A 26,058-nucleotide genomic window follows, 5' to 3' on the forward strand; every position below is an offset into this window, starting at 1 on the left:
CCGTGCCTCTGTCCCTGATGTTTCCCGTGCCTCTGTCCTCTGTCCCTGATGTTCCCCGTGCCTCTGTCCCGGATGTTCCCCGTGCCTCTGTCCCTGATGTTTCCCGTGCCTCTGTCCTCTGTCCCTGATGTTTCCCGTGCCTCTGTCCCGGATGCGTCATGCCTTTCTGTATTCTCTTAGGGCCACAGACAATGAATGTGACTGAACCTCGCGCCTCTGATTCTGTGAAGTTCCACAAGTGCGGGTAAGATGGGGACATTGTGCTGTAGGAGGCATTGAGCTGGCGTGGGACGGAGGAGGAACAGGCAGAGTGAGAAGTATTAGTGCCAGGTTATCTATGTATAGCAGTGTCTCCCGGTCACCCTGACTTCCTCAGCCTGTTGGGCCGCCATACTGAAGCGGTCACTGGTGATATTAGAAGGCTGCAGGGTAAAGGAGCTGTCACCTGTCCATCATGGCGGACAATGCTGACTCCATTGATAAGCTCATAGAGACCCCGATAAATCTCACAGTCACATATCTGCCCACAGTCCGTGACTATCACGATGTAACAAGAGGGTCAGCAGCAACTGCTTTAAAGCCCACTCCCCATTCACAGGAAACCTGCAGAAAAGCGAGTTCTGGTTCTGATCCTGGTCTTGGTCTACGTCTTGGCATACTTCCCACCCATCCCGGATTCAGCAGGAGAGTCCAGAAGGTTGGGTGTGTCCAGCGATGGAGCCGGGAATATGTAACCCAGAGAGTGCCACCGTCACTGCTCGGAGCGTAGAGAATCCCCTGCTCTTCTCTCCGGCACATGTGCTGTTCAGTCCCTGGTGATAGTCCTGCTTTGACTCCATTACACACAATCATGAATATGTATGAGCCAGGCACCACAGAGTTAACAAGTCACCTGGTAAATTTCAGCTTCATGTATCACCTGAGCCCCATGCACATTGAGGCACCGTGCTCCTGCCCCCCCCGTCACAACCCCTTTGTGCCGACCTTCTAGATAATAACCATCTAGATTTATAGTTGAAGCTTTTCTTAAAGGGAAAGTGCCATCAGAAAATGACCTTTTGTGTAAATCAGGATTTTGTATTCCAATTTTTTTGTCTGTTTCTTTTCATATCACAATCTTTACGGAAAAAAAATAGTGATCTTGTAACTTATTCTCTGGTCACTTGGGTCTATTTTAGTCTCACACATCCTGTCATTTCAGGAAGAGTTTGCAGACAACTCCTTATCAGCAGAGGCAGGATTACAATGACTAATAACACCTCTATATACAGTAGATAACACAGGATCCACCATTCACAATAGGGGATGTCACAGCTCACCTCCTCCTCCTGTACAATGACTGATAACACCTCTATATACAGTAGATAACACAGGATCCACCATTCACAATAGGTGATGTCACAGCTCACCTCCTCCTCCTGTACAATGACTGACACCTCTATGTACCGTAGATAACACAGGATCCACCATTCACAATAGGTGATGTCGCAGCTCACCTCCTCCTCCTCCTGTACAATGACTGATAACACATCTGTCACCTCCTGTGATTGGTTCCCGGGTTATCAGCAATCCTGTGATTCATAATGTCCTTTCTTGGCGAGATCCTGTGTATGGCATCATTGCATATATAATAATGGTCTGTCCGTGAACAAAACTCCCTTAGAGCCCAGGGGTGAATGTCCTATAGTAATGGTGTTGGGGCAGACAGGTGGCACTGACTAGAGGGGGCGCTGCCGGGATGCACAAGGTTATATATGGCGTATACATGAGTAGTGCTCATATAATATCTAGGCTCTGTTTATAAGATGATAATCACGGTTCTGTCCTGTCGCCTCTTCTCGCTTCAGCCTCTTGGTGCAGATGACCTCAGACCAACGACCTCTGACCCCAGACCAGCGACCTCTGACCCCAGACCAGCGACCTCTGACATCTAGCTGGCCTTTAAAGCCAGAAATGTGTAGTTCATGCTCCATGACCCATCACAGCTCAGACTCTGACACTGGCGGGGTTCATAGTTTGCCTCTGAGCCGCCTGGACTCCCCCCCACGGTGCGGAAGAAGCTCGCCGTACACAAAGTGTGGCTACATCACGTGTCCAAAGAGGCTTTGCTTGGTGTGCGGCGATGTGGCATCCGGGTACCACTATGGCGTGGCCTCCTGTGAAGCCTGCAAGGCCTTCTTCAAACGTACAATCCAAGGTAGTGACTGAGGAGGAGGCCACTGTTGTTACTGTCTCAACAAGCGTCTGCTTGCTCCATGTCACCTCTGATCTGTGTAACGCCCCCCGCAGGTAACATTGATTACAGCTGCCCAGCATCCAGGCAGTGTGAGATCACTAAGCGGCGCAGGAAATCCTGCCAGTCCTGCCGCTTCACCAAGTGTCTGAAGGTTGGGATGCTGAAGGAAGGTGAGAACTGCTCATGCCCACCGCTCCACAGAGGCACGAGGCACGTGATAACTCCATGTCTCCATCTATAGGAGTGCGCCTGGATCGGGTACGAGGCGGGAGACAGAAATACAAAAGATTCCCAGAAGCAGATGGCGGCATCCAAGGAGCACAGAATCCGCTCAGCCGCAAGAAGCCAAGTACGTGCCCAGAGGTTCATGGCCCCAAAATCTGTGTCTGATACGGAGAAGAATGGAGGTGGGAGGACTTTGGATATAGAGAAGATAGGGTATGGGGGAACATCGGATATGGAGTAGACTGGAGGTGAGGGAACGTCGGATATGGAGAAGACTGGAGGTGAGGGAACGTCAGATATGGAGAAGACTGGAGGTGAGGGAACGTCAGATATGGAGAAGACTGGAGGTGAGGGAACGTCAAATATGGAGAAGACTGGAGGTGAGGGAACGTCAGATATGGAGAAGATGGGAGGTGGGGGGATGTCAGATATGGAGAAGACTGGAGGTGAGGGAACGTCAGATATGGAGAAGACTGGAGGTGAGGGAACGTCAGATATGGAGAAGACGGGAGGTGAGGGAACGTCAGATATGGAGAAGACTGGAGGTGAGGGAACGTCAGATATGGAGAAGACAGGAGGTGAGGGAACGTCAGATATGGAGAAGACTGGAGGTGAGGGAACGTCGGATATGGAGAAGACTGGAGGTGGGGGGATGTCAGATATGGGGAAGACTGGAGGTGGGGGGATGTTGGATATGGATAAGACTGGAGGTGGGGGGATGTTGGATATAGAGAAGATAGGGGGTGGGGGAACGTCAGATATGGAGAAGATAGGGGAAGGGGGGACGTCGGATATGGAGAAGACTGGAGGTCGGGGGATGCTGGATATGGAGAAGACTGGAGGTGGGGGGACGTCTGATATGGAGAAGATAGGGGAAGGTAGGACGTCGGATATGGAGAAGACTGGAGGTGTGGGGACATCTGATATAGAGAAGATTGAGGGTGGGGGAATGTCTCATATGGAAAAGATAGGGAATGGGGAGAAGTCGGATATGAAGAAGATTGGGGTGCGGACACGACTGATATGGAGAAAATTGAGGGAACATCCGAGACTCCTGAGAATGGGTGGGTGTAAAATATAGAGCGAATTTAATCTATCTGCTTTCGTTGCTTGCAGATTCGGAGACGTCGGTCGTATCACAGCTTCTGGTGGCCGAACCAGAGAAGATTTATGCCATGCCGGACCCCAGTCTCCCCGATAACGATATTAAGGCTCTCAGCACCCTGTGTGATCTTGCTGACCGAGAGCTGGTGCTGACCATTGGGTGGGCGAAACATATTCCTGGTTAGTCTGTACTATCTCATCTCTACAATCCGCCCCCTACTGTCTCTGACCGCCATCCTCTTTACAATCTGCCTCCTTCTGTCTCTGATCACCCTGCCCCCTACAGTCCGCCCTCTTCTGTCACTGACCCCCCTCCTGTCTCTGACAGCCCTCCCCTCTACAATCCCCCCTCCTGTCTCTGACCGCCTCCCATCTACAGTCTGCCCCCTTCCTGTCTCTGACCGCCCTCCCATCTAGTCTGCCCTCTCCCATCTCTGACCGCCCTCCCCTTTACAGACTCCCTTTCCTGTTTCTGATCTCCCTCCCGTCTCTGACCACTCTCCCCTCTACAGTACCCCCCCTCCTGTCTCTGACCGCCCTCCCCTCTACAGTCCACCTCCTTCTGTCGCTGACCCCCCTTCTGTCTCTGACGGCTCTGGTTTCTACAGTCCCCCCTCCTGTCTCTGACCGTCCTCCCATCTACAGCCCGCCGTCTCCTATCTCTGACCGCCCTCCCCTCTACAGACTCCCTTTCCTGTTTCTGACGCCCCTCCCCTCTTTAACCGCCCTCCCCTCTACAGGCCGCCCCCTCCTGTCTCTGACCGCCCTCCCCTCTACAGGCCGCCCCCTCTTGTCTCTGACCGCCCTCCCCTCTACAGGCCGCCCCCTCCTGTCTCTGACCGCCCTCCCCTCTACAGGCCGCACCCTGCTCTCTACAATCTCCCCTCCTGTCTCTGACCTCCTTACCCTCTACAGTCTGCCCCTTTCTGTCACTGACCCCCCCTCCCGTCTCTGACGGCCCTTCCCTCTGCAGTCCACCTCCTCCTGTCTCTGACTGCCCTCCTCTCTACAGTTCTCCCTTTTCCTGTCTCTGACCGCCCTCCCCTCTACAGTCCGCCTTCTTCTGTCTCTGACTGCCCTGCTCTCTACAATCTCCCCTTCTGTCTCTCACCGCCCTCTCCTCTACGGTCCACCCAATCCTGTCTCTGACCACACTGTTCTCTACAGTCCGCCCCCTCCGGTCTCTGACCTTCTTCCCCCCTACAGTCCGCCACTTCCCGTCTCTGACCGCCCTCCCTTCTACAGTCTGCCCCCTTCTATCTCTGACCGCCCTTTGCTCTACAGTCCGTCCCCTCCTGTCTCTGACTGCCCTTCCCTCTACAGCTCACCCCTCCTGTCTCTGACCGCCCTCCCCTCTTCAGTCCACCTCCTCCTGTCTCTGACCGCGCTCCCCTCTACAGTCCGCCCCCCTTCTGTCCCTGTCTCTCACCGTCCTCCCATTTACCATCCGCCCCCTACTGTCTCTGACCGCCATCCCCTCTACAGTCCGCCCCCTTCTGTCACTGTCTCTCACCGTCCTCCCATCTACCATCCGCCCCCTCCTGTCTCTGACCGCCCTTCCCTCTACAGTCTGCCCCTTCCTGTCTCTGACCGCAATCCCCTTTACAGTCCACCCCCTCTTGTCTCTGACCGCCCTCCCCTATACAGTCCGCCCCCTTCTGTCTCTGACCGCTCTCCCCTCTACAGTCCGCCCCCCTCCTGTCTCTGACCGTTTTCCCTTGTACAGTCCACCCCCTCTTGTCTCTGACCGCCCTCCCCTATACAGTCCGCCCCCTTCTGTCTCTGACCGCTCTCCCCTCTACAGTCCGCCCCCTCCTGTCTCTGACCGCTCTCCCCTGTACAGTCCGACCCCTCCTGTCTCTGACCGCTCTCCCCTCTACAGTCCGACCCCTCCTGTCTCTGACCGTTCTCCCCTCTACTGTCCGCCCCCTCCTGTCTCTGACCGCCCTCCCCTCTACAGTCCGCCCCCCTCTGTCGCTGACCCCCTCCTTTCTCTGACCACCCACCCCTCTACAGTCTGCCCTGTCCTGTCTCTGACCGCCCTTCCCTATACAGTCCGCCCCCTCCTATCTCTGACCGCCCTCCTCTCTATAGTCCTCCTCCTCCTGTCTCTGACCGCCCTCCCCTCTACAGTCCGCCTCCTCCTGTCTCTGACCGCCCTCCCCTCCGGTGTCTGACCCCCACCCTCCTGTCTCTGACCGCCCTCCCCTCTACATTCTGCCCCCTTCTGTTTCTGACCATTCTCCCCTCTACAGTCCGTCCCTTCCTGTCTCTGACTGCCCTCCTCTCCGGTGTCTGACTCCCCTCCTGTCTCTGACTGTCCTCCCCTCTACAGTCCGTCCCCTCCTGTCTCTGACCATTCTCCCCTTTACAGTCTGCCCCCTCCTGTCTCTGACCGCCCTCCCCTCTACAGTCCGCCCCCTCCTGTCTCTGACCACCCTCCTTTCTACAATCTGCCCCCTCCTGTCTCTGACCGCCCTCCTCTCTACAGTCCTCCTCCTCCTGTCTCTGACCGCCCTCCTCTCCAGTGTCTGACCCCCCTTCTGTCTCTGACCCCCTCCCCTCTACAGTCCGCCTCCTCCGGTCTCTGACCGCCCTCCCCTCTGGTGTCTGACCCCCCTCCTGTCTCTGACCGCCCTCCCCTCTACATTCTGCCCCCTTCTGCTTCTGACCATTCTCCCCTCTACAGTCTGCCCCTTCCTGTCTCTGACCGCCCTCCTCTCCGGTGTCTGACTCCCCTCCTGTCTCTGACTGTCCTCCCCTCTACAGTCCGTCCCCTCCTGTCTCTGACCGTTCTCCCCTCTACAGTCCGCCCCCTCCTGTCTCTGACCACCCTCCTGTATACAGTCCGCCCCCTCCTGTCTCTGACCGCCCTCCTCTCTACAGTCCTCCTCCTCCTGTCTCTGACCGCCCTCCCCTCCGGTGTCTGACCCCCACCCTCCTGTCTCTGACCCCCTCCCCTCTACAGTCCGCCTCCTCCTGTCTCTGACCACCCTCCCCTCTGGTGTCTGACCCCCCTCCTGTCTCTGACCGCCCTCCCCTCTACATTCTGCCCCCTTCTGTTTCTGACCGTTCTTCCCTCTACAGTCCGCCTCCTCCGGTCTCTGACCGCCCTCCCCTCCGGTGTCTGACTCCCCTCTTGTCTTTGACTGTCCTCCCCTCTACAGTCCGTCCCCTCCTGTCTCTGACCGTTCTCCCCTTTACAGTCTGCCCCCTTCTGTCTCTGACCGCCCTCCCCTCCACAGTCCGCCCCCTTCTGTTCTCTGACCACCCTCCTTTCTACAGTCCGCCCCCTCCTGTCTCTGACCACACTCCTCTATACTGTCCGCCCCCTTCTGTCTCTGACCGCCCTCCCCTCGACAGTCTGCCCCCTCCTGTCTCTGACCACCCTCCCCTCTACAGCCCGCCTCCTCCTGTCTCTGACCGCCCTCCCCTCTACAGTCCACCTCCTCCTGTCTCTAACCGCCCTCCCCTCTACAGTCCACCTCATCCTGTCTCTGACCGCCTTCCCCTCTACAGTCCGCCCCCTTCTGTCCCTGTCTCTGACCGTCCTCCCATCTACCGTCTGCCCCCTCGTGTCTCTGACCACTCACCCCTTCGGTGTCTGACCCCCCTCCTGTCTCTGATCGCCCTCCCCTCTACAGCCCGCCTCCTCCTGTCTCTGACCGCCCTCCCCTCTACAGTCCACCTCATCCTGTCTCTGACCGCCCTCCCCTCTACAGTCCGCCCCCTTCTGTCCCTGTCTCTGACCGTCCTCCCATCTACAGTCCGCCCCCTCATGTCTCTGACCACTCACCCCTTCGGTGTCTGACCCCCCTCCTGTCTCTGATCGCCCTCCCCTCTACAGTCTGCCCCCTCCTGTCTCTGACCGTTTTCCCCTCTACAGTCCGCCCCCTCCTGTCTCTGACCGCTCTCCCCTCTACAGTCCGCCCCCTCCTGTCTCTGACCGCTCTCCCCTCTACAGTCTGCCCCCTCCTGTCTCTGACCGTTCTCCCCTCTACAGTCCGCCCCCTCCTGTCTCTGACCGTTCTCCCCTCTACCGTCCGCCCCCTCCTGTCTCTGACCGCTCTCCCCTCTACAGTCCGCCCCCTCCTGTCTCTGACCGTTCTCCCCTCTACAGTCCGCCCCCTCGTGTCTCTGACCACCCTCCCCTCAACAGTCCACCCCCTCCTGTCTCTGACCGCTCTCCCCTCTACAGTCCGCCCCCTCCTGTCTCTGACCGTTCTCCCCTCTACAGTCCGCCCCCTCCTGTCTCTGACCGCTCTCCCCTCTACAGTCTGCCCCCTCCTGTCTCTGACCGTTCTCCCCTCTACAGTCCGCCCCCTCGTGTCTCTGACCACTCACCCCTTCTTTGTCTGACCCCCTCCTGTCTCTGATCGCCCTCCACACTACAGTCTGCCCCCTCCTGTCTCTGACCGCTCTCCCCTCTACAGTCTGCCCCCTCCTGTCTCTGACCGTTCTCCCCTCTACAGTCCGCCCCCTCGTGTCTCTGACCACTCACCCCTTCTTTGTCTGACCCCCTCCTGTCTCTGATCGCCCTCCACACTACAGTCTGCCCCCTCCTGTCTCTGACCGCCCTCCCCTCTATAGTCCACCCCCCTCGTGTCTCTTCCTGCCCTCCCCTCTACAGTTCGCCCCCTCCTGTCTCTGACCCCCTCCTGTCTCTGACCTTTGCACTTTTCTCCAGGCTTTCCGTCCCTCTCGCTGGCCGATCAGATGAGTTTACTGCAGGGGGCGTGGATGGAGATCCTGCTGCTGGGTGTGGTCTATCGGTCCCTCCCATTTGTCGATCAGCTGGTGTATGCGGAGGATTACGTCATTGATGAGCTGCGCTCCCGGGTCTGTGGACTCCGCTCCCTCTATCTCTGCATGCAGCGTCTCGTCCATAGATACCGCAGCCTCCGCCTTGACAAGGAAGAGTATGTCACCCTAAAAGCGCTGGTGCTCACAAACTCCGGTAAGGGTCTCCCGGCTGTTCCTGAGCCCAAAACTTTGCTGCGCCATCTCCCTTGGCCAGAGCTGTGCCGCCTCTGCTCCCTGTGGCGCACTACACCTCCTCCATCTTTTCTCTCCTAGATTCGCTGAACATAGAGGACGCGCAGAGTGTGCAGAGACTGCAGGACCTTCTCCAGGCAACTCTGCACGAACACAACGTCACTCATCACCAGGACGAGCCGCGGAGAGCCGGGCAGCTCCTCCTCACCCTCCCGCTGCTGCGCCAAACCTCCAGCAAAGTGGTGCTGCACTTCCACGGGGTGCGGGCGCAGGGCGCAGTGCCCATGCACAAACTGTTCCTGGAAATGCTGGAGGCAAAGTGCGATCTACAAGTGTGACACCCACAGTAGACCTGCAGACATCCGCACACCCCCCGTACACAGCACGGGGCGTAACGGGCACAGTGATCAACCACTGTACAGAACCAGGGGTAACGGGCACGGAGATCATAAACGGGGCGTAACGGGCACAGAGTTCAGCCCCTGTACACAAGAGGGGGCGTAACGGCACAGTGATCAACCACTGTACAGAACCAGGGGTAACGGGCACGGAGATCAAAAACGGGGCGTAACGGGCACAGAGACCAGCCTCTGTACACAAGAGGGGGCGTAATGAGCACAGAGATAAAAAAAAACAAAAAACGGCGTAGTGGACACAGGGGTGAGCCCCTACGCAGAGGATGGGGAGTAATGGGCAGTTGTAGAGAATGAGGGGTGTTAGTGGCGGTAGATAATGTATATAAATGCGCTATCAATCAGGGTTTCTTTTCTTCCGGCCTCAGCTGGGTGATGAGCACACCCAGGGGCCACAGGAAAAACACTAAGGAAATCCTGTCACATGACCAGTGGGAGGACAGAGAAACACTAGAGGGGAAGGAGGAATGTCTGTATATAATGTGTAATAAATGGATCAGAAGTCTCCACTGTGTTTACATATCATAAATCTTCACATGGCAAAGCTCCCCCTAGTGGTGGCTGCAGGCGGAATCTTATCATGTATCTCTGTATATAGGGAGCACCCCCTAGTGGTGACTACAAACAGGATCTTATCATGTATCTCTGTATACAGGGAGCACCCCCTAGTGGTGACTACAAACAGGATCTTATCATGTATCTCTGTATACAGGGAGCACCCCCTAGTGGTGGCTGCAGACAGGATCTTATCATGTATCTCTGTATACAGGGAGCACCCCCTAGTGGTGGCTGCAGACAGAATCTTATCATGTATCTCTGTATACAGGGAGCTCCCCCTAGTGGTGGCTGCAGACAGGATCTTATCATGTATCTCTGTATACAGGGAGCTCCCCCTAGTGGTGACTACAAACAGGATCTTATCATGTATCTCTGTATACAGGGAGCTCCCCCTAGTGGTGGCTGCAGACAGAATCTCATCATGTATCTCTGCATACAGGGGGCTCCCCCTAGTGGTGGCTGCAGACAGAATCTTATCATGTATCTCTGTATACAGGGAGCTCCCCCTAGTGGTGACTGCAGACAGGATCTTATCATGTATCTCTGTATACAGGGAGCTCCCCCTAGTGGTGGCTGCAGACAGGATCTTATCATATATCTCTGTATACAGGGAGCACCCCCTAGTGGTGACTGCAGACAGGATCTTATCATGTATCTCTGTATACAGGGAGCTCCCCCTAGTGGTGGCTGCAGACAGGATCTTATCATATATCTCTGTATACAGAGAGCTACCCCTAGTGGTGGCTGCAGACAGGATCTTATCATGTATCTCTGTATACAGGGAGCTCCCCCTAGTGGTGGCTGCAGACAGGATCTTATCATGTATCTCTGTATACAGGGAGCACCCCCTAGTGGTGACTGCACACAGGATATTATCATGTATCTCTGTATACAGGGAGCTCCCCCTAGTGGTGGCTGCAGACAGGATCTTATCATATATCTCTGTATACAGAGAGCTACCCCTAGTGGTGGCTGCAGACAGGATCTTATCATGTATCTCTGTATACAGGGAGCTCCCCCTAGTGGTGGCTGCAGACAGAATCTTATCATATATCTCTGTATACAGGGAGCACCCCCTACTGGTGGCTGCAGACAGAATCTTATCATGTATCTCTGTATACAGGGAGCTCCCCCTAGTGGTGGCTGCAGACAGAATCTTATCATGTATCTCTGTATACAGGGAGCTCCCCCTAGTGGTGGCTGCAGACAGAATCTTATTATGTATCTCTGTATACAGGGAGCTCTCCCTAGTGGTGACTACAAACAGGATCTTATCATGTATCTCTGTATACAGGGAGCTCCCCCTAGTGGTGGCTGCAGACAGAATGTTATCATGTATCTCTGTATACATGGAGCTCCCCCTAGTGGTGGCTGAAGACAGAATCTTATCATGTATCTCTGTATACATAGAGCTCCCCCTAGTGGAGGCTGCAGACAGGATCTTATCATGTATCTCTGTATACAGGGAGCTCCCCCTAGTGGTGGCTGCAGACAGGATCTTATCATGTATCTCTGTATACAGGGAGCACCCCCTAGTGGTGACTACAAACAGGATCTTATAATGTATCTCTGTATACAGGGAGCTCCCCCTAGTGGTGACTACAAACAGGATCTTATCATGTATCTCTGTATACAGGGAGCTCCCCCTAGTGGTGACTACAAACAGGATCTTATAATGTATCTCTGTATACAGGGAGCTCCCCCTAGTGGTGACTACAAACAGGATCTTATAATGTATCTCTGTATACAGGGAGCTCCCCCTAGTGGTGGCTGCAGACAGAATCTTATCATGTATCTCTGTATACAGGGAGCTCCCCCTAGTGGTGGCTGCAGACAGGATCTTATCATGTATCTCTGTATACAGGGAGCTCCCCCTAGTGGTGGCTGCAGACAGAATGTTATCATGTATCTCTGTATACAGGGAGCTCCCCCTAGTGGAGGCTGCAGACAGGATCTTATCATGTATCTCTGTATACAGGGAGCTCCCCCTAGTGGTGGCTGCAGACAGGATCTTATCATGTATCTCTGTATACAGGGAGCACCCCCTAGTGGTGACTACAAACAGGATCTTATAATGTATCTCTGTATACAGGGAGCTCCCCCTAGTGGTGACTACAAACAGGATCTTATAATGTATCTCTGTATACAGGGAGCTCCCCCTAGTGGTGACTACAAACAGGATCTTGTAATGTATCTCTGTATACAGGGAGCTCCCCCTAGTGGTGGCTGCAGACAGTATCTTATCATGTATCTTTGTATACAGGGAGCTCCCCCTCGTGGTGACTGCAGACAGGATCTTATCATGTATCTCTGTATACAGGGTGCTCCCTCTAGTGGTGGCTGCAGACAGAATCTTATCATGTATCTCTGTATACAGGGAGCTCCCCTCGTGGTGACTGCAGACAGGATCTTATCATGTATCTCTGTATACAGGAGGCTCCCCCTAGTGGTGGCTGCAGACAGTATCTTATCATGTATCTCTGTATACAGGGAGCTCCCCCTAGTGGTGGCTGCAGACAGTATCTTATCATGTATCTTTGTATACAGGGAGCTCCCCCTCGTGGTGACTGCAGACAGGATCTTATCATGTATCTCTGTATACAGGGTGCTCCCTCTAGTGGTGGCTGCAGACAGAATCTTATCATGTATCTCTGTATACAGGGAGCTCCCCTCGTGGTGACTGCAGACAGGATCTTATCATGTATCTCTGTATACAGGAGGCTCCCCCTAGTGGTGGCTGCAGACAGAATCTTATCATGTATCTCTGTATACAGGGCGCTCCCCCTAATGGAGGCTGCAGACAGAATCTTATCATGTATCTCTGTATACAGGGAGCTCCCCCTAGTGGTGGCCGCAGACAGAATCTTATCATGTATCTCTGTATACAGGGAGCTCCCCCTAGTGGTGGCTGCAGACAGGATCTTATCATGTGTCACTGTATACAGGGAGCTCCCCCTAGTTGTGGCTGCAGACAGAATCGTATCATGTATCTCTGTATACAGGGAGCTCCCCCTAGTGGAGGCTGCAGACAGAATCTTATCATGTATCTCTGTATACAGGGAGCTCCCCCTAGTGGTGGCTGCAGACAGAATCTTATCATGTATCTCTGTATACAGGGAGTTCCCCCTAGTGGAGGCTGCAGACAGAATCTTATCATGTATCTCTGTATACAGGGAGCTCCCCCTAGTGGTGGCTGCAGACAGTATCTTATCATGTATCTTTGTATACAGGGAACTCCCCCTCGTGGTGACTGCAGACAGGATCTTATCATGTATCTCTGTATACAGGGTGCTCCCTCTAGTGGTGGCTGCAGACAGAATCTTATCATGTATCTCTGTATACAGGGAGCTCCCCCTAGTGGTGGCTGCAGACAGTATCTTATCATGTATCTTTGTATACAGGGAGCTCCCCTCGTGGTGACTGCAGACAGGATCTTATCATGTATCTCTGTATACAGGAGGCTCCCCCTAGTGGTGGCTGCAGACAGAATCTTATCATGTATCTCTGTATACAGGGCGCTCCCCCTAATGGAGGCTGCAGACAGAATCTTATCATGTATCTCTGTATACAGGGAGCTCCCCCTAGTGGTGGCCGCAGACAGAATCTTATCATGTATCTCTGTATACAGGGAGCTCCCCCTAGTGGAGGCTGCAGACAGAATCTTATCATGTATCTCTGTATACAGGGAGCTCCCTCTAGTGGTGGCTGCAGACAGAATCTTATCATGTATCTCTGTATACAGGGAGTTCCCCCTAGTGGAGGCTGCAGACAGAATCTTATCATGTATCTCTGTATACAGGGAGCTCCCCCTAGTGATGGCTGCAGACAGGATCTTATCATGTATCTCTGTATACAGGGAGCTCCCCCTAGTGGTGACTGCAGATATAATCATATCTTATATCTCTGTATACAGGGAGCTCCCCCTAGTGGAGGCTGCAGACAGAATCTTATCATGTATCTCTGTATACAGGGAGCTCCCCCTAGTGGAGGCTGAAGACAGAATCTTATCAAGTATCTCTGTATACAGGGAGCTCCCCCTAGTGGAGGCTGCAGACAGAATCTTATCATGTATCTCTGTACACGTGGAGCTCCCCCTAGTGGTGGCTGCAGATAGAATCATATCTTATATCTCTGTATACAGGGAGCTCCCCCTAGTGGAGGCTGCAGACAGAATCTTATCATGTATCTCTGTATACAGGGAGCTCCCCCTAGTGATGGCTGCGGACAGGATCTTATCATGTATCTCTGTATACAGGGAGCTCCCCCTAGTTGTGGCTGCAGACAGGATCTTATCATGTATCTCTGCATACAGGGAGCTCCCCCTAGTGGTGGCTGCAGACAGAATCTTATCATATATCTCTGTATACAGGGAGCTCCCCCTAGTGGTGACTGCAGACAGGATCTTATCATGTATCTCTGTATACAGGGAGCTCCCCCTAGTGGTGACTGCAGACAGAATCTTATCATGTATCTCTGTATACAGGGAGCTCCCCTAGTGGTGGCTGCAGACAGAATCTTATCATGTATCTCTGTATACAGGGAGCTCCCCCTAGTTGTGGCTGCAGACAGAATCTTATCATGTATCTCTGTATGCAGGGAGCTCCCCCTAGTGGTGACTGCAGTCAGAATCATATCATGTATCTCTGTATACAGGGAGCTCCCCCTAGTGGTGGCTGAAGGCAGAATCTTATTATGTATCTCTGTATACAGGGAGCTCCCCCTAGTGGTGGCTGCAGACAGAATCTTATCATGTATCTCTGTTTACAGGGATCTCCACCTAGTGGTGACTACAAACAAGATCTTATTATGTATCTCTGTATACAGGGAGCTCCCCCTAGTGGTGACTTCAAACAGGATCTTATCATGTATCTCTGGATACAGGGAGCTCCCCCTAGTGGTGGCTGCAGACAGGATCTTATCATGTATCTCTGGATACAGGGAGCTCCCCCTAGTGGTGGCTGCAGACAGGATCTTATCATGTATCTCTGTATACAGGGAGCTCCCCCTAGTGGTGGCTGCAGACAGAATCTTATCATGTTTCTGTGTATACAAGGAGCTCCCCCTAGTGGTGACTACAAACAGGATCTTATCATGTATCTCTGTATACAGGGAGCTCCCCCTAGTGGTGGCTGCAGACAGAATCTCATCATGTATCTCTGCATACAGGGAGCTCCCCCTAGTGGTGGCTGCAGACAGAATCTTATCATGTATCTCTGTATACAGGGAGCTCCCCCTAGTGGTGGCTGCAGACAGAATCTTATCATGTATCTCTGTACACAGGGAGCTCCCCCTAGTGGTGGCTGCAGATAGAATCCTATCTTATATCTCTGTATACAGGGAGCTCCCCCTAGTGGAGGCTGCAGACAGAATCTTATCATGTATCTCTGTATACAGGGAGCTCCCCCTAGTGGAGGCTGAAGACAGAATCTTATCAAGTATCTCTGTATACAGGGAGCTCCCCCTAGTGATGGCTGTGGACAGGATCTTATCATGTATCTCTGTATACAGGGAGCTCCCCCTAGTTGTGGCTGCAGACAGGATCTTATCATGTATCTCTGCATACAGGGAGCTCCCCCTAGTGGTGGCTGCAGACAGAATCTTATCATATATCTCTGTATACAGGGAGCTCCCCCTAGTGGTGACTGCAGACAGGATCTTATCATGTATCTCTGTATACAGGGAGCTCCCCCTAGTGGTGACTGCAGACAGAATCTTATCATGTATCTCTGTATACAGGGAGCTCCCCCTAGTGGTGGTTGCAGACAGAATCTTATCATGTATCTCTGTATACAGGGAGCTCCCCCTAGTTGTGGCTGCAGACAGAATCTTATCATGTATCTCTGTATGCAGGGAGCTCCCCCTAGTGGTGACTGCAGTCAGAATCATATCATGTATCTCTGTATACAGGGAGCTCCCCCTAGTGGTGGCTGCAGGCAGAATCTTATTATGTATCTCTGTATACAGGGAGCTCCCCCTAGTGGTGGCTGCAGACAGAATCTTATCATGTATCTCTGTATACAGGGATCTCCCCCTAGTGGTGACTACAAACAGGATCTTATCATGTATCTCTGGATACAGGGAGCTCCCCCTAGTGGTGGCTGCAGACAGGATCTTATCATGTATCTCTGTATACAGGGAGCTCCCCCTAGTGGTGACTACAAACAGGATCTTATCATGTATCTCTGTATACAGGGAGCTCCCCCTAGTGGTGGCTGCAGACAGAATCTCATCATGTATCTCTGCATACAGGGGGCTCCCCCTAGTGGTGGCTGCAGACAGAATCTTATCATGTATCTCTGTATACAGGGAGCTCCCCCTAGTGGTGGCTGCAGACAGAATCTTATCATGTATCTCTGTACACAGGGAGCTCCCCCTAGTGGTGGCTGCAGATAGAATCATATCTTATATCTCTGTATACAGGGAGCTCCCCCTAGTGGAGGCTGCAGACAGAATCTTATCATGTATCTCTGTATACAGGGAGCTCCCTCTAGTGGTGGCTGCAGGCAGAATCTTATTATGTATCTCTGTATACAGGGAGCTCCCCCTAGTGGTGGCTGCAGACAGAATCTTATCATGTATCTCTGTATACATGGATCTCCCCCTAGTGGTGACTACAAACAGGATCTCATCATGTATCTCTGCATACAGGGAGCTCCCCCTAGTGGTGGCTGCAGACAGAATCTTATCATGTATCTCTGTATACAGGGAGCTCCCCCTAGTGGTGGCTGCAGACAGAATCTTATCATGTATCTCTGTACACAGGGAGCTCCCCCTAGTGGTGGCTGCAGATAGAATCATATCTTATATCTCTGTATACAGGGAGCTCCCCCTAGTGGAGGCTGCAGACAGAATCTTATCATGTATCTCTGTATACAGGGAGCTCCCCCTAGTGGTGGCTGCAGATAGAATCATATCTTATATCTCTGTATACAGGGAGCTCCCCCTAGTGGAGGCTGCAGACAGAATCTTATCATGTTTCTCTGTATACAGGGAGCTCCCCCTAGTGGTGGCTGCAGACAGAATCTTATCATGTATCTCTGTATACAGGGAGCTCCCCCTAGTGGTGGCTGCAGACAGAATCTTATCATGTATCTCTGTACACAGGGAGCTCCCCCTAGTGGTGGCTGCAGATAGAATCATATCTTATCTCTGTATACAGGGAGCTCCCCCTAGTGGAGGCTGCAGACAGAATCTTATCATGTATCTCTGTATACAGGGAGCTCCCTCTAGTGGTGGCTGCAGACAGAATCTTATCATGTATCTCTGTATACAGGGAGCTCCCCCTAGTGGAGGCTGAAGACATAATCTTATCAAGTATCTCTGTATACAGGGAGCTCCCCCTAGTGATGGCTGCGGACAGGATCTTATCATGTATCTCTGTATACAGGGAGCTCCCCCTAGTTGTGGCTGCAGACAGGATCTTATCATGTATCTCTGCATACAGGGAGCTCCCCCTAGTGGTGGCTGCAGACAGAATCTTATCATGTATCTCTGTATACAGGGAGCTCCCCCTAGTGGTGGCTGCAGACAGAATCTTATCATGTATCTCTGTATACAGGGAGCTCCCCCTAGTGGTGGCTGCAGACAGAATCTTAACATGTATCTCTGTACACAGGGAGCTCCCCCTAGTGGTGGCTGCAGATAGAATCATATATTATATCTCTGTATACAGGGAGCTCCCCCTAGTGGAGGCTGCAGACAGAATCTTATCATGTATCTCTGTATACAGGGAGCTCCCCCTAGTGGTGACTGCAGTCAGAATCATATCATGTATCTTTGTATACAAGGAGCTCCCCCTAGTGGTGGCTGCAGGCAGAATCTTATTATGTATCTCTGTATACAGGGAGCTCCCCCTAGTGGTGGCTGCAGACAGAATCTTATCATGTATCTCTGTATACAGGGATCTCCACCTAGTGGTGACTACAAACAAGATCTTATTATGTATCTCTGTATACAGGGAGCTCCCCCTAGTGGTGACTACAAACAGGATCTTATCATGTATCTCTGGGTACAGGGAGCTCCCCCTAGTGGTGGCTGCAGACAGGATCTTATCATGTATCTCTGGATACAGGGAGCTCCCCCTAGTGGTGGCTGCAGACTGGATCTTATCATGTATCTCTGTATACAGGGAGCTCCCCCTAGTGGTGGCTGCAGACAGAATCTTATCATGTATCTGTGTATACAAGGAGCTCCCCCTAGTGGTGACTACAAACAGGATCTTATCATGTATCTCTGTATACAGGGAGCTCCCCCTAGTGGTGGCTGCAGACAGAATATCATCATGTATCTCTGCATACAGGGAGCTCCCCCTAGTGGTGGCTGCAGACAGAATCTTATCATGTATCTCTTTATACAGGGAGCTCCCCCTAGTGGTGGCTGCAGACAGAATCTTATCATGTATCTCTGTATACAGGGAGCTCCCCCTAGTGGTGACTGCAGACAGGATCTTATCATGTATCTCTGTATACAGGGAGCTCCCCCTAGTGGTGGCTGCAGACAGGATCTTATCATGTATCTCTGTATACAGGGAGCTCCCCCTAGTGATGGCTGCAGACAGAATCTCATCATGTATCTCTGTATACAGGGAGCTCCCCCTAGTGATGGCTGCAGACAGAATCTTATCATATATCTCTGTATACAGGGAGCACCCCCTACTGGTGGCTGCAGACAGAATCTTATCATGTATCTCTGTATACAGGGAGCTCCCCCTAGTGGTGGCTGCAGACAGAATCTTATCATGTATCTCTGTATACAGGGAGCTCCCCCTAGTGGTGGCTGCAGACAGAATCTTATTATGTATCTCTGTATACAGGGAGCTCTCCCTAGTGGTGACTACAAACAGGATCTTATCATGTATCTCTGTATACAGGGAGCTCCCCCTAGTGGTGGCTGCAGACAGAATGTTATCATGTATCTCTGTATACATGGAGCTCCCCCTAGTGGTGGCTGAAGACAGAATCTTATCATGTATCTCTGTATACATAGAGCTCCCCCTAGTGGAGGCTGCAGACAGGATCTTATCATGTATCTCTGTATACAGGGAGCTCCCCCTAGTGGTGGCTGCAGACAGGATCTTATCATGTATCTCTGTATACAGGGAGCACCCCCTAGTGGTGACTACAAACAGGATCTTATAATGTATCTCTGTATACAGGGAGCTCCCCCTAGTGGTGACTACAAACAGGATCTTATCATGTATCTCTGTATACAGGGAGCTCCCCCTAGTGGTGACTACAAACAGGATCTTATAATGTATCTCTGTATACAGGGAGCTCCCCCTAGTGGTGACTACAAACAAGATCTTATAATGTATCTCTGTATACAGGGAGCTCCCCCTAGTGGTGGCTGCAGACAGAATCTTATCATGTATCTCTGTATACAGGGAGCTCCCCCTAGTGGTGGCTGCAGACAGGATCTTATCATGTATCTCTGTATACAGGGAGCTCCCCCTAGTGGTGGCTGCAGACAGAATGTTATCATGTATCTCTGTATACAGGGAGCTCCCCCTAGTGGTGGCTGCAGACAGAATCTTATCATGTATCTCTGTATACATGGAGCTCCCCCTAGTGGAGGCTGCAGACAGGATCTTATCATGTATCTCTGTATACAGGGAGCTCCCCCTAGTGGTGGCTGCAGACAGGATCTTATCATGTATCTCTGTATACAGGGAACACCCCCTAGTGGTGACTACAAACAGGATCTTATAATGTATCTCTGTATACAGGGAGCTCCCCCTAGTGGTGACTACAAACAGGATCTTATAATGTATCTCTGTATACAGGGAGCTCCCCCTAGTGGTGACTACAAACAGGATCTTGTAATGTATCTCTGTATACAGGGAGCTCCCCCTAGTGGTGGCTGCAGACAGGATCTTATCATGTATCTCTGTATACAGGGAGCTCCCACTAGTGGTGGCTGCAGACAGAATCTTATCATGTATCTTTGTATACAGGGAGCTCCCTCTAGTGGTGACTGCAGACAGAATCTTATCATGTATCTCTGTATACAGGGAGCTTCCCCTAGTGGTGACTACAAACAGGATATTATAATGTATCTCTGTATACAGGGAGCTCCCCCTAGTGGTGACTACAAACAAGATCTTATAATGTATCTCTGTATACAGGGAGCTCCCCCTAGTGTTGACTACAAACGGGATCTTATAATGTATCTCTGTATACAGGGAGCTCCCCTAGTGGTGACTGCAGGAAGGATCTTATCATGTATCTCTGTATACAGGGAGCTCCCCCTAGTGGAGGCCGCAGACAGGATGTTATCATGTATCTCTGTATACAGGGAGCTCCCCTAGTGGTGACTACAAACAGGATCTTATAATGTATCTCTGTATGCAGGGAGCTCCCCCTAGTGGTGACTACAAAGAGGATCTTATAATGTATCTCTGTATACAGGGAGCTCCCCCTAGTGGTGACTACAAACAAGATCTTATTATGTATCTCTGTATACAGGGAGCTCCCCCTAGTGGTGACTGCAGACAGGAACTTATCATGTATCTCTGTATACAGGGAGCTCCCCCTAGTGGTGACTACAAACAGGATCTTATCATGTATCTCTGTATACAGGGAGCTCCCCCTAGTGGTGACTACAAACAGGACCTTATCATGTGTCACTGTATACAGGGAGCTCCCCCTAGTGGTGACTGCAGACAGGATCTTATCATGTATCTCTGTATACAGGGAGCTCCCCCTAGTGGTGACTACAAACAGGATCTTATCATGTATCTCTGTATACAGGGAGCTCCCCCTAGTGGTGACTACAAACAGGATCTTATCATGTATCTCTGTATACAGTGAGCTCCCCCTAGAGGTGACTACAAACAGGATCTTATAATGTATCTCTGTATACAGGGAGCTCCCCCTAGTGGTGACTACAAACAGGATCTTGTAATGTATCTCTGTATTCAGGGAGCTCCCCCTAGTGGTGACTACAAACAGGATCTTATAATGTATCTCTGTATACAGGGAGCTCCCCCTAGTTGTGGCTGCAGACAGGATCTTATCATGTATCGCTGCATACAGGGAGCTCCCCCTAGTGGTGGCTGCAGACAGAATCTTATCATGTATCTCTGTATACAGGGAGCTCCCCCTAGTGGAGGCTGCAAGCAGAATCTTATCATGTATCTCTGTATACAGGGAGCTCCCTCTAGTGGTGGCTGCAGACAGAATCTTATCATGTATCTCTGTATACAGGGCGCTCCCCCTAATGGAGGCTGCAGACAGAATCTTATTATGTATCTCTGTATACAGGGAGCTCCCCCTAGTGGAGGCTGCAGACAGAATCTTATCATGTATCTCTGTATACAGGGAGCTCCCCCTAGTGGTGGCTGCAGACAGAATCTTATCATGTATCTCTGTATACAGGGAGCTCCCCCTAGTGGTGACTGCAGACAGGATCTTATAATGTATCTCTGTATACAGGGAGCTCCCCCTAGTGGTGACTACAAACAGGATCTTATAATGTATCTCTGTATACAGGGAGCTCCCCCTAGTGGTGACTACAAACAGGATCTTGTAATGTATCTCTGTATTCAGGGAGCTCCCCCTAGTGGTGACTACAAACAGGATCTTATAATGTATCTCTGTATACAGGGAGCTCCCCCTAGGGGTGGCTGCAGACAGAATCTTATCATGTATCTCTGTATACAGGGAGCTCCCCCTAGTGGTGACTGCAGACAGAATCTTATCGTATCTTTGTATACAGGGAGCTCCCCCTAGTGGTGACTGCAGACAGAATCTTACCATGTATCTCTGTATACAGGGAGCTCCCCCTAGTGGTGGCTGCAGACAGTATCTTATCATGTATCTCTGTATGCAGGGAGCTCCCCCTAGTGATGGCTGCAGACAGAATCTTATCATGTATCTCTGTATACAGGGAGCTCCCCCTAGTGGTGGCTGCAGACAGTATCTTATCATGTATCTTTGTATACAGGGAGCTCCCCCTCGTGGTGACTGCAGACAGGATCTTATCATGTATCTCTGTATACAGGGTGCTCCCTCTAGTGGTGGCTGCAGACAGAATCTTATCATGTATCTCTGTATACAGGGAGCTCCCCTCGTGGTGACTGCAGACAGGATCTTATCATGTATCTCTGTATACAGGAGGCTCCCCCTAGTGGTGGCTGCAGACAGAATCTTATCATGTATCTCTGTATACAGGGCGCTCCCCCTAATGGAGGCTGCAGACAGAATCTTATCATGTATCTCTGTATACAGGGAGCTCCCCCTAGTGGTGGCCGCAGACAGAATCTTATCATGTATCTCTGTATACAGGGAGCTCCCCCTAGTGGTGGCTGCAGACAGGATCTTATCATGTGTCACTGTATACAGGGAGCTCCCCCTAGTTGTGGCTGCAGACAGAATCGTATCATGTATCTCTGTATACAGGGAGCTCCCCCTAGTGTAGGCTGCAGACAGAATCTTATCATGTATCTCTGTATACAGGGAGCTCCCTCTAGTGGTGGCTGCAGACAGAATCTTATCATGTATCTCTGTATACAGGGAGTTCCCCCTAGTGGAGGCTGCAGACAGAATCTTATCATGTATCTCTGTATACAGGGAGCTCCCACTAGTGGTGACTGCAGATATAATCATATCTTTTATCTCTGTATACAGGGAGCTCCCCCTAGTGGAGGCTGCAGACAGAATCTTATCATGTATCTCTGTATACAGGGAGCTCCCCCTAGTGGAGGCTGAAGACAGAATCTTATCAAGTATCTCTGTATACAGGGAGCTCCCCCTAGTGGAGGCTGCAGACAGAATCTTATCATGTATCTCTGTACACGTGGAGCTCCCCCTAGTGGTGGCTGCAGATAGAATCATATCTTATATCTCTGTATACAGGGAGCTCCCCCTAGTGGAGGCTGCAGACAGAATCTTATCATGTATCTCTGTATACAGGGAGCTCCCCCTAGTGATGGCTGCGGACAGGATCTTATCATGTATCTCTGTATACAGGGAGCTCCCCCTAGTTGTGGCTGCAGACAGGATCTTATCATGTATCTCTGCATACAGGGAGCTCCCCCTAGTGGTGGCTGCAGACAGAATCTTATCATATATCTCTGTATACAGGGAGCTCCCCCTAGTGGTGACTGCAGACAGGATCTTATCATGTATCTCTGTATACAGGGAGCTCCCCCTAGTGGTGACTGCAGACAGAATCTTATCATGTATCTCTGTATACAGGGAGCTCCCCCTAGTGGTGGCTGCAGACAGAATCTTATCATGTATCTCTGTATACAGGGAGCTCCCCCTAGTTGTGGCTGCAGACAGAATCTTATCATGTATCTCTGTATACAGGGAGCTCCCCCTAGTGGTGGCTGAAGGCAGAATCTTATTATGTATCTCTGTATACAGGGAGCTCCCCCTAGTGGTGGCTGCAGACAGAATCTTATCATGTATCTCTGTTTACAGGGATCTCCACCTAGTGGTGACTACAAACAAGATCTTATTATATATCTCTGTATACAGGGAGCTCCCCCTAGTGGTGACTACAAACAGGATCTTATCATGTATCTCTGGATACAGGGAGCTCCCCCTAGTGGTGGCTGCAGACAGGATCTTATCATGTATCTCTGGATACAGGGAGCTCCCCCTAGTGGTGGCTGCAGACAGGATCTTATCATGTATCTCTGTATACAGGGAGCTCCCCCTAGTGGTGGCTGCAGACAGAATCTTATCATGTTTCTGTGTATACAAGGAGCTCCCCCTAGTGGTGACTACAAACAGGATCTTATCATGTATCTCTGTATACAGGGAGCTCCCCCTAGTGGTGGCTGCAGACAGAATCTCATCATGTATCTCTGCATACAGGGAGCTCCCCCTAGTGGTGGCTGCAGACAGAATCTTATCATGTATCTCTGTATACAGGGAGCTCCCCCTAGTGGTGGCTGCAGACAGAATCTTATCATGTATCTCTGTACACAGGGAGCTCCCCCTAGTGGTGGCTGCAGATAGAATCATATCTTATATCTCTGTATACAGGGAGCTCCGCCTAGTGGAGGCTGCAGACAGAATCTTATCATGTATCTCTGTATACAGGGAGCTCCCCCTAGTGGAGGCTGAAGACAGAATCTTATCAAGTATCTCTGTATACAGGGAGCTCCCCCTAGTGATGGCTGTGGACAGGATCTTATCATGTATCTCTGTATACAGGGAGCTCCCCCTAGTTGTGGCTGCAGACAGGATCTTATCATGTATCTCTGCATACAGGGAGCTCCCCCTAGTGGTGGCTGCAGACAGAATCTTATCATATATCTCTGTATACAGGGAGCTCCCCCTAGTGGTGACTGCAGACAGGATCTTATCATGTATCTCTGTATACAGGGAGCTCCCCCTAGTGGTGACTGCAGACAGAATCTTATCATGTATCTCTGTATACAGGGAGCTCCCCCTAGTGGTGGTTGCAGACAGAATCTTATCATGTATCTCTGTATACAGGGAGCTCCCCCTAGTTGTGGCTGCAGACAGAATCTTATCATGTATCTCTGTATGCAGGGAGCTCCCCCTAGTGGTGACTGCAGTCAGAATCATATCATGTATCTCTGTATACAGGGAGCTCCCCCTAGTGGTGGCTGCAGGCAGAATCTTATTATGTATCTCTGTATACAGGGAGCTCCCCCTAGTGGTGGCTGCAGACAGAATCTTATCATGTATCTCTGTATACAGGGATCTCCCCCTAGTGGTGACTACAAACAGGATCTTATCATGTATCTCTGGATACAGGGAGCTCCCCCTAGTGGTGGCTGCAGACAGGATCTTATCATGTATCTCTGTATACAGGGAGCTCCCCCTAGTGGTGACTACAAACAGGATCTTATCATGTATCTCTGTATACAGGGAGCTCCCCCTAGTGGTGGCTGCAGACAGAATCTCATCATGTATCTCTGCATACAGGGGGCTCCCCCTAGTGGTGGCTGCAGACAGAATCTTATCATGTATCTCTGTATACAGGGAGCTCCCCCTAGTGGTGGCTGCAGACAGAATCTTATCATGTATCTCTGTACACAGGGAGCTCCCCCTAGTGGTGGCTGCAGATAGAATCATATCTTATATCTCTGTATACAGGGAGCTCCCCCTAGTGGAGGCTGCAGACAGAATCTTATCATGTATCTCTGTATACAGGGAGCTCCCTCTAGTGGTGGCTGCAGGCAGAATCTTATTATGTATCTCTGTATACAGGGAGCTCCCCCTAGTGGTGGCTGCAGACAGAATCTTATCATGTATCTCTGTGTACAGGGATCTCCCCCTAGTGGTGACTACAAACAGGATCTTATCATGTATCTCTGTATACATGGAGCTCCCCCTAGTGGTGGCTGCAGACAGAATCTCATCATGTATCTCTGCATACAGGGAGCTCCCCCTAGTGGTGGCTGCAGACAGAATCTTATCATGTATCTCTGTATACAGGGAGCTCCCCCTAGTGGTGGCTGCAGACAGAATCTTATCATGTATCTCTGTACACAGGGAGCTCCCCCTAGTGGTGGCTGCAGATAGAATCATATCTTATATCTCTGTATACAGGGAGCTCCCCCTAGTGGAGGCTGCAGACAGAATCTTATCATGTATCTCTGTATACAGGGAGCTCCCCCTAGTGGTGGCTGCAGATAGAATCATATCTTATATCTCTGTATACAGGGAGCTCCCCCTAGTGGAGGCTGCAGACAGAATCTTATCATGTTTCTCTGTATACAGGGAGCTCCCCCTAGTGGTGGCTGCAGACAGAATCTTATCATGTATCTCTGTATACAGGGAGCTCCCCCTAGTGGTGGCTGCAGACAGAATCTTATCATGTATCTCTGTACACAGGGAGCTCCCCCTAGTGGTGGCTGCAGATAGAATCATATCTTATATCTCTGTATACAGGAAGCTCCCCCTAGTGGAGGCTGCAGACAGAATCTTATCATGTATCTCTGTATACAGGGAGCTCCCTCTAGTGGTGGCTGCAGGCAGAATCTTATCATGTATCTCTGTATACAGGGAGCTCCCCCTAGTGGAGGCTGAAGACATAATCTTATCAAGTATCTCTGTATACAGGGAGCTCCCCCTAGTGATGGCTGCGGACAGGATCTTATCATGTATCTCTGTATACAGGGAGCTCCCCCTAGTTGTGGCTGCAGACAGGATCTTATCATGTATCTCTGCATACAGGGAGCTCCCCCTAGTGGTGGCTGCAGACAGAATCTTATCATGTATCTCTGTATACAGGGAGCTCCCCCTAGTGGTGGCTGCAGACAGAATCTTATCATGTATCTCTGTATACAGGGAGCTCCCCCTAGTGGTGGCTACAGACAGAATCTTATCATGTATCTCTGTACACAGGGAGCTCCCCCTAGTGGTGGCTGCAGAGAGAATCATATATTATATCTCTGTATACAAGGAGCTCCCCCTAGTGGAGGCTGCAGACAGAATCTTATCATGTATCTCTGTATACAGGGAGCCCCCTCTAGTGGTGGCTGCAGACAGAATCTTATCATGTATCTCTGTATACAGGGAGCTCCCCCTAGTGGAGGCTGAA

General features: G+C 51.4%; 1 protein-coding gene across 1 annotated transcript; it reads left to right on the plus strand.

The window, feature by feature from the left end:
• Positions 1 to 1,897: 1,897 nt before the first annotated feature.
• ESRRB (estrogen related receptor beta) lies at positions 1,898 to 9,470 on the plus strand. The gene is made up of 6 exons (XM_073637463.1): positions 1,898 to 2,197; positions 2,290 to 2,406; positions 2,478 to 2,585; positions 3,578 to 3,745; positions 8,253 to 8,522; positions 8,642 to 9,470. The coding sequence occupies exons 1-6, from the start codon at positions 1,954 to 1,956 to the stop codon at positions 8,896 to 8,898; spliced, it is 1,164 nt and encodes a 387-aa protein (XP_073493564.1). The 5' UTR covers positions 1,898 to 1,953; the 3' UTR covers positions 8,899 to 9,470.
• Positions 9,471 to 26,058: the final 16,588 nt, after the last annotated feature.

Source organism: Phyllobates terribilis, unplaced genomic scaffold (genome assembly GCF_046119375.1).
Source record: "Phyllobates terribilis strain yellow unplaced genomic scaffold, ASM4611937v1 Scaffold_7__3_contigs__length_470593459, whole genome shotgun sequence".
NCBI classification, from domain to species: Eukaryota; Metazoa; Chordata; class Amphibia; order Anura; family Dendrobatidae; genus Phyllobates; species Phyllobates terribilis.

Bases quoted from the DNA above. Each gene is read 5' to 3' on its own strand.
- ESRRB (XM_073637463.1), top strand. From the start codon at position 1,954: ATGTGTAGTTCATGCTCCATGACCCATCACAGCTCAGACTCTGACACT. The intron at 2,407-2,477 runs GTGAGAACTGCT...CTCCATCTATAG, and splicing joins GGTTGGGATGCTGAAGGAAG to GAGTGCGCCTGGATCGGGTA. The intron at 8,523-8,641 runs GTAAGGGTCTCC...TTTCTCTCCTAG, and splicing joins GCTGGTGCTCACAAACTCCG to ATTCGCTGAACATAGAGGAC.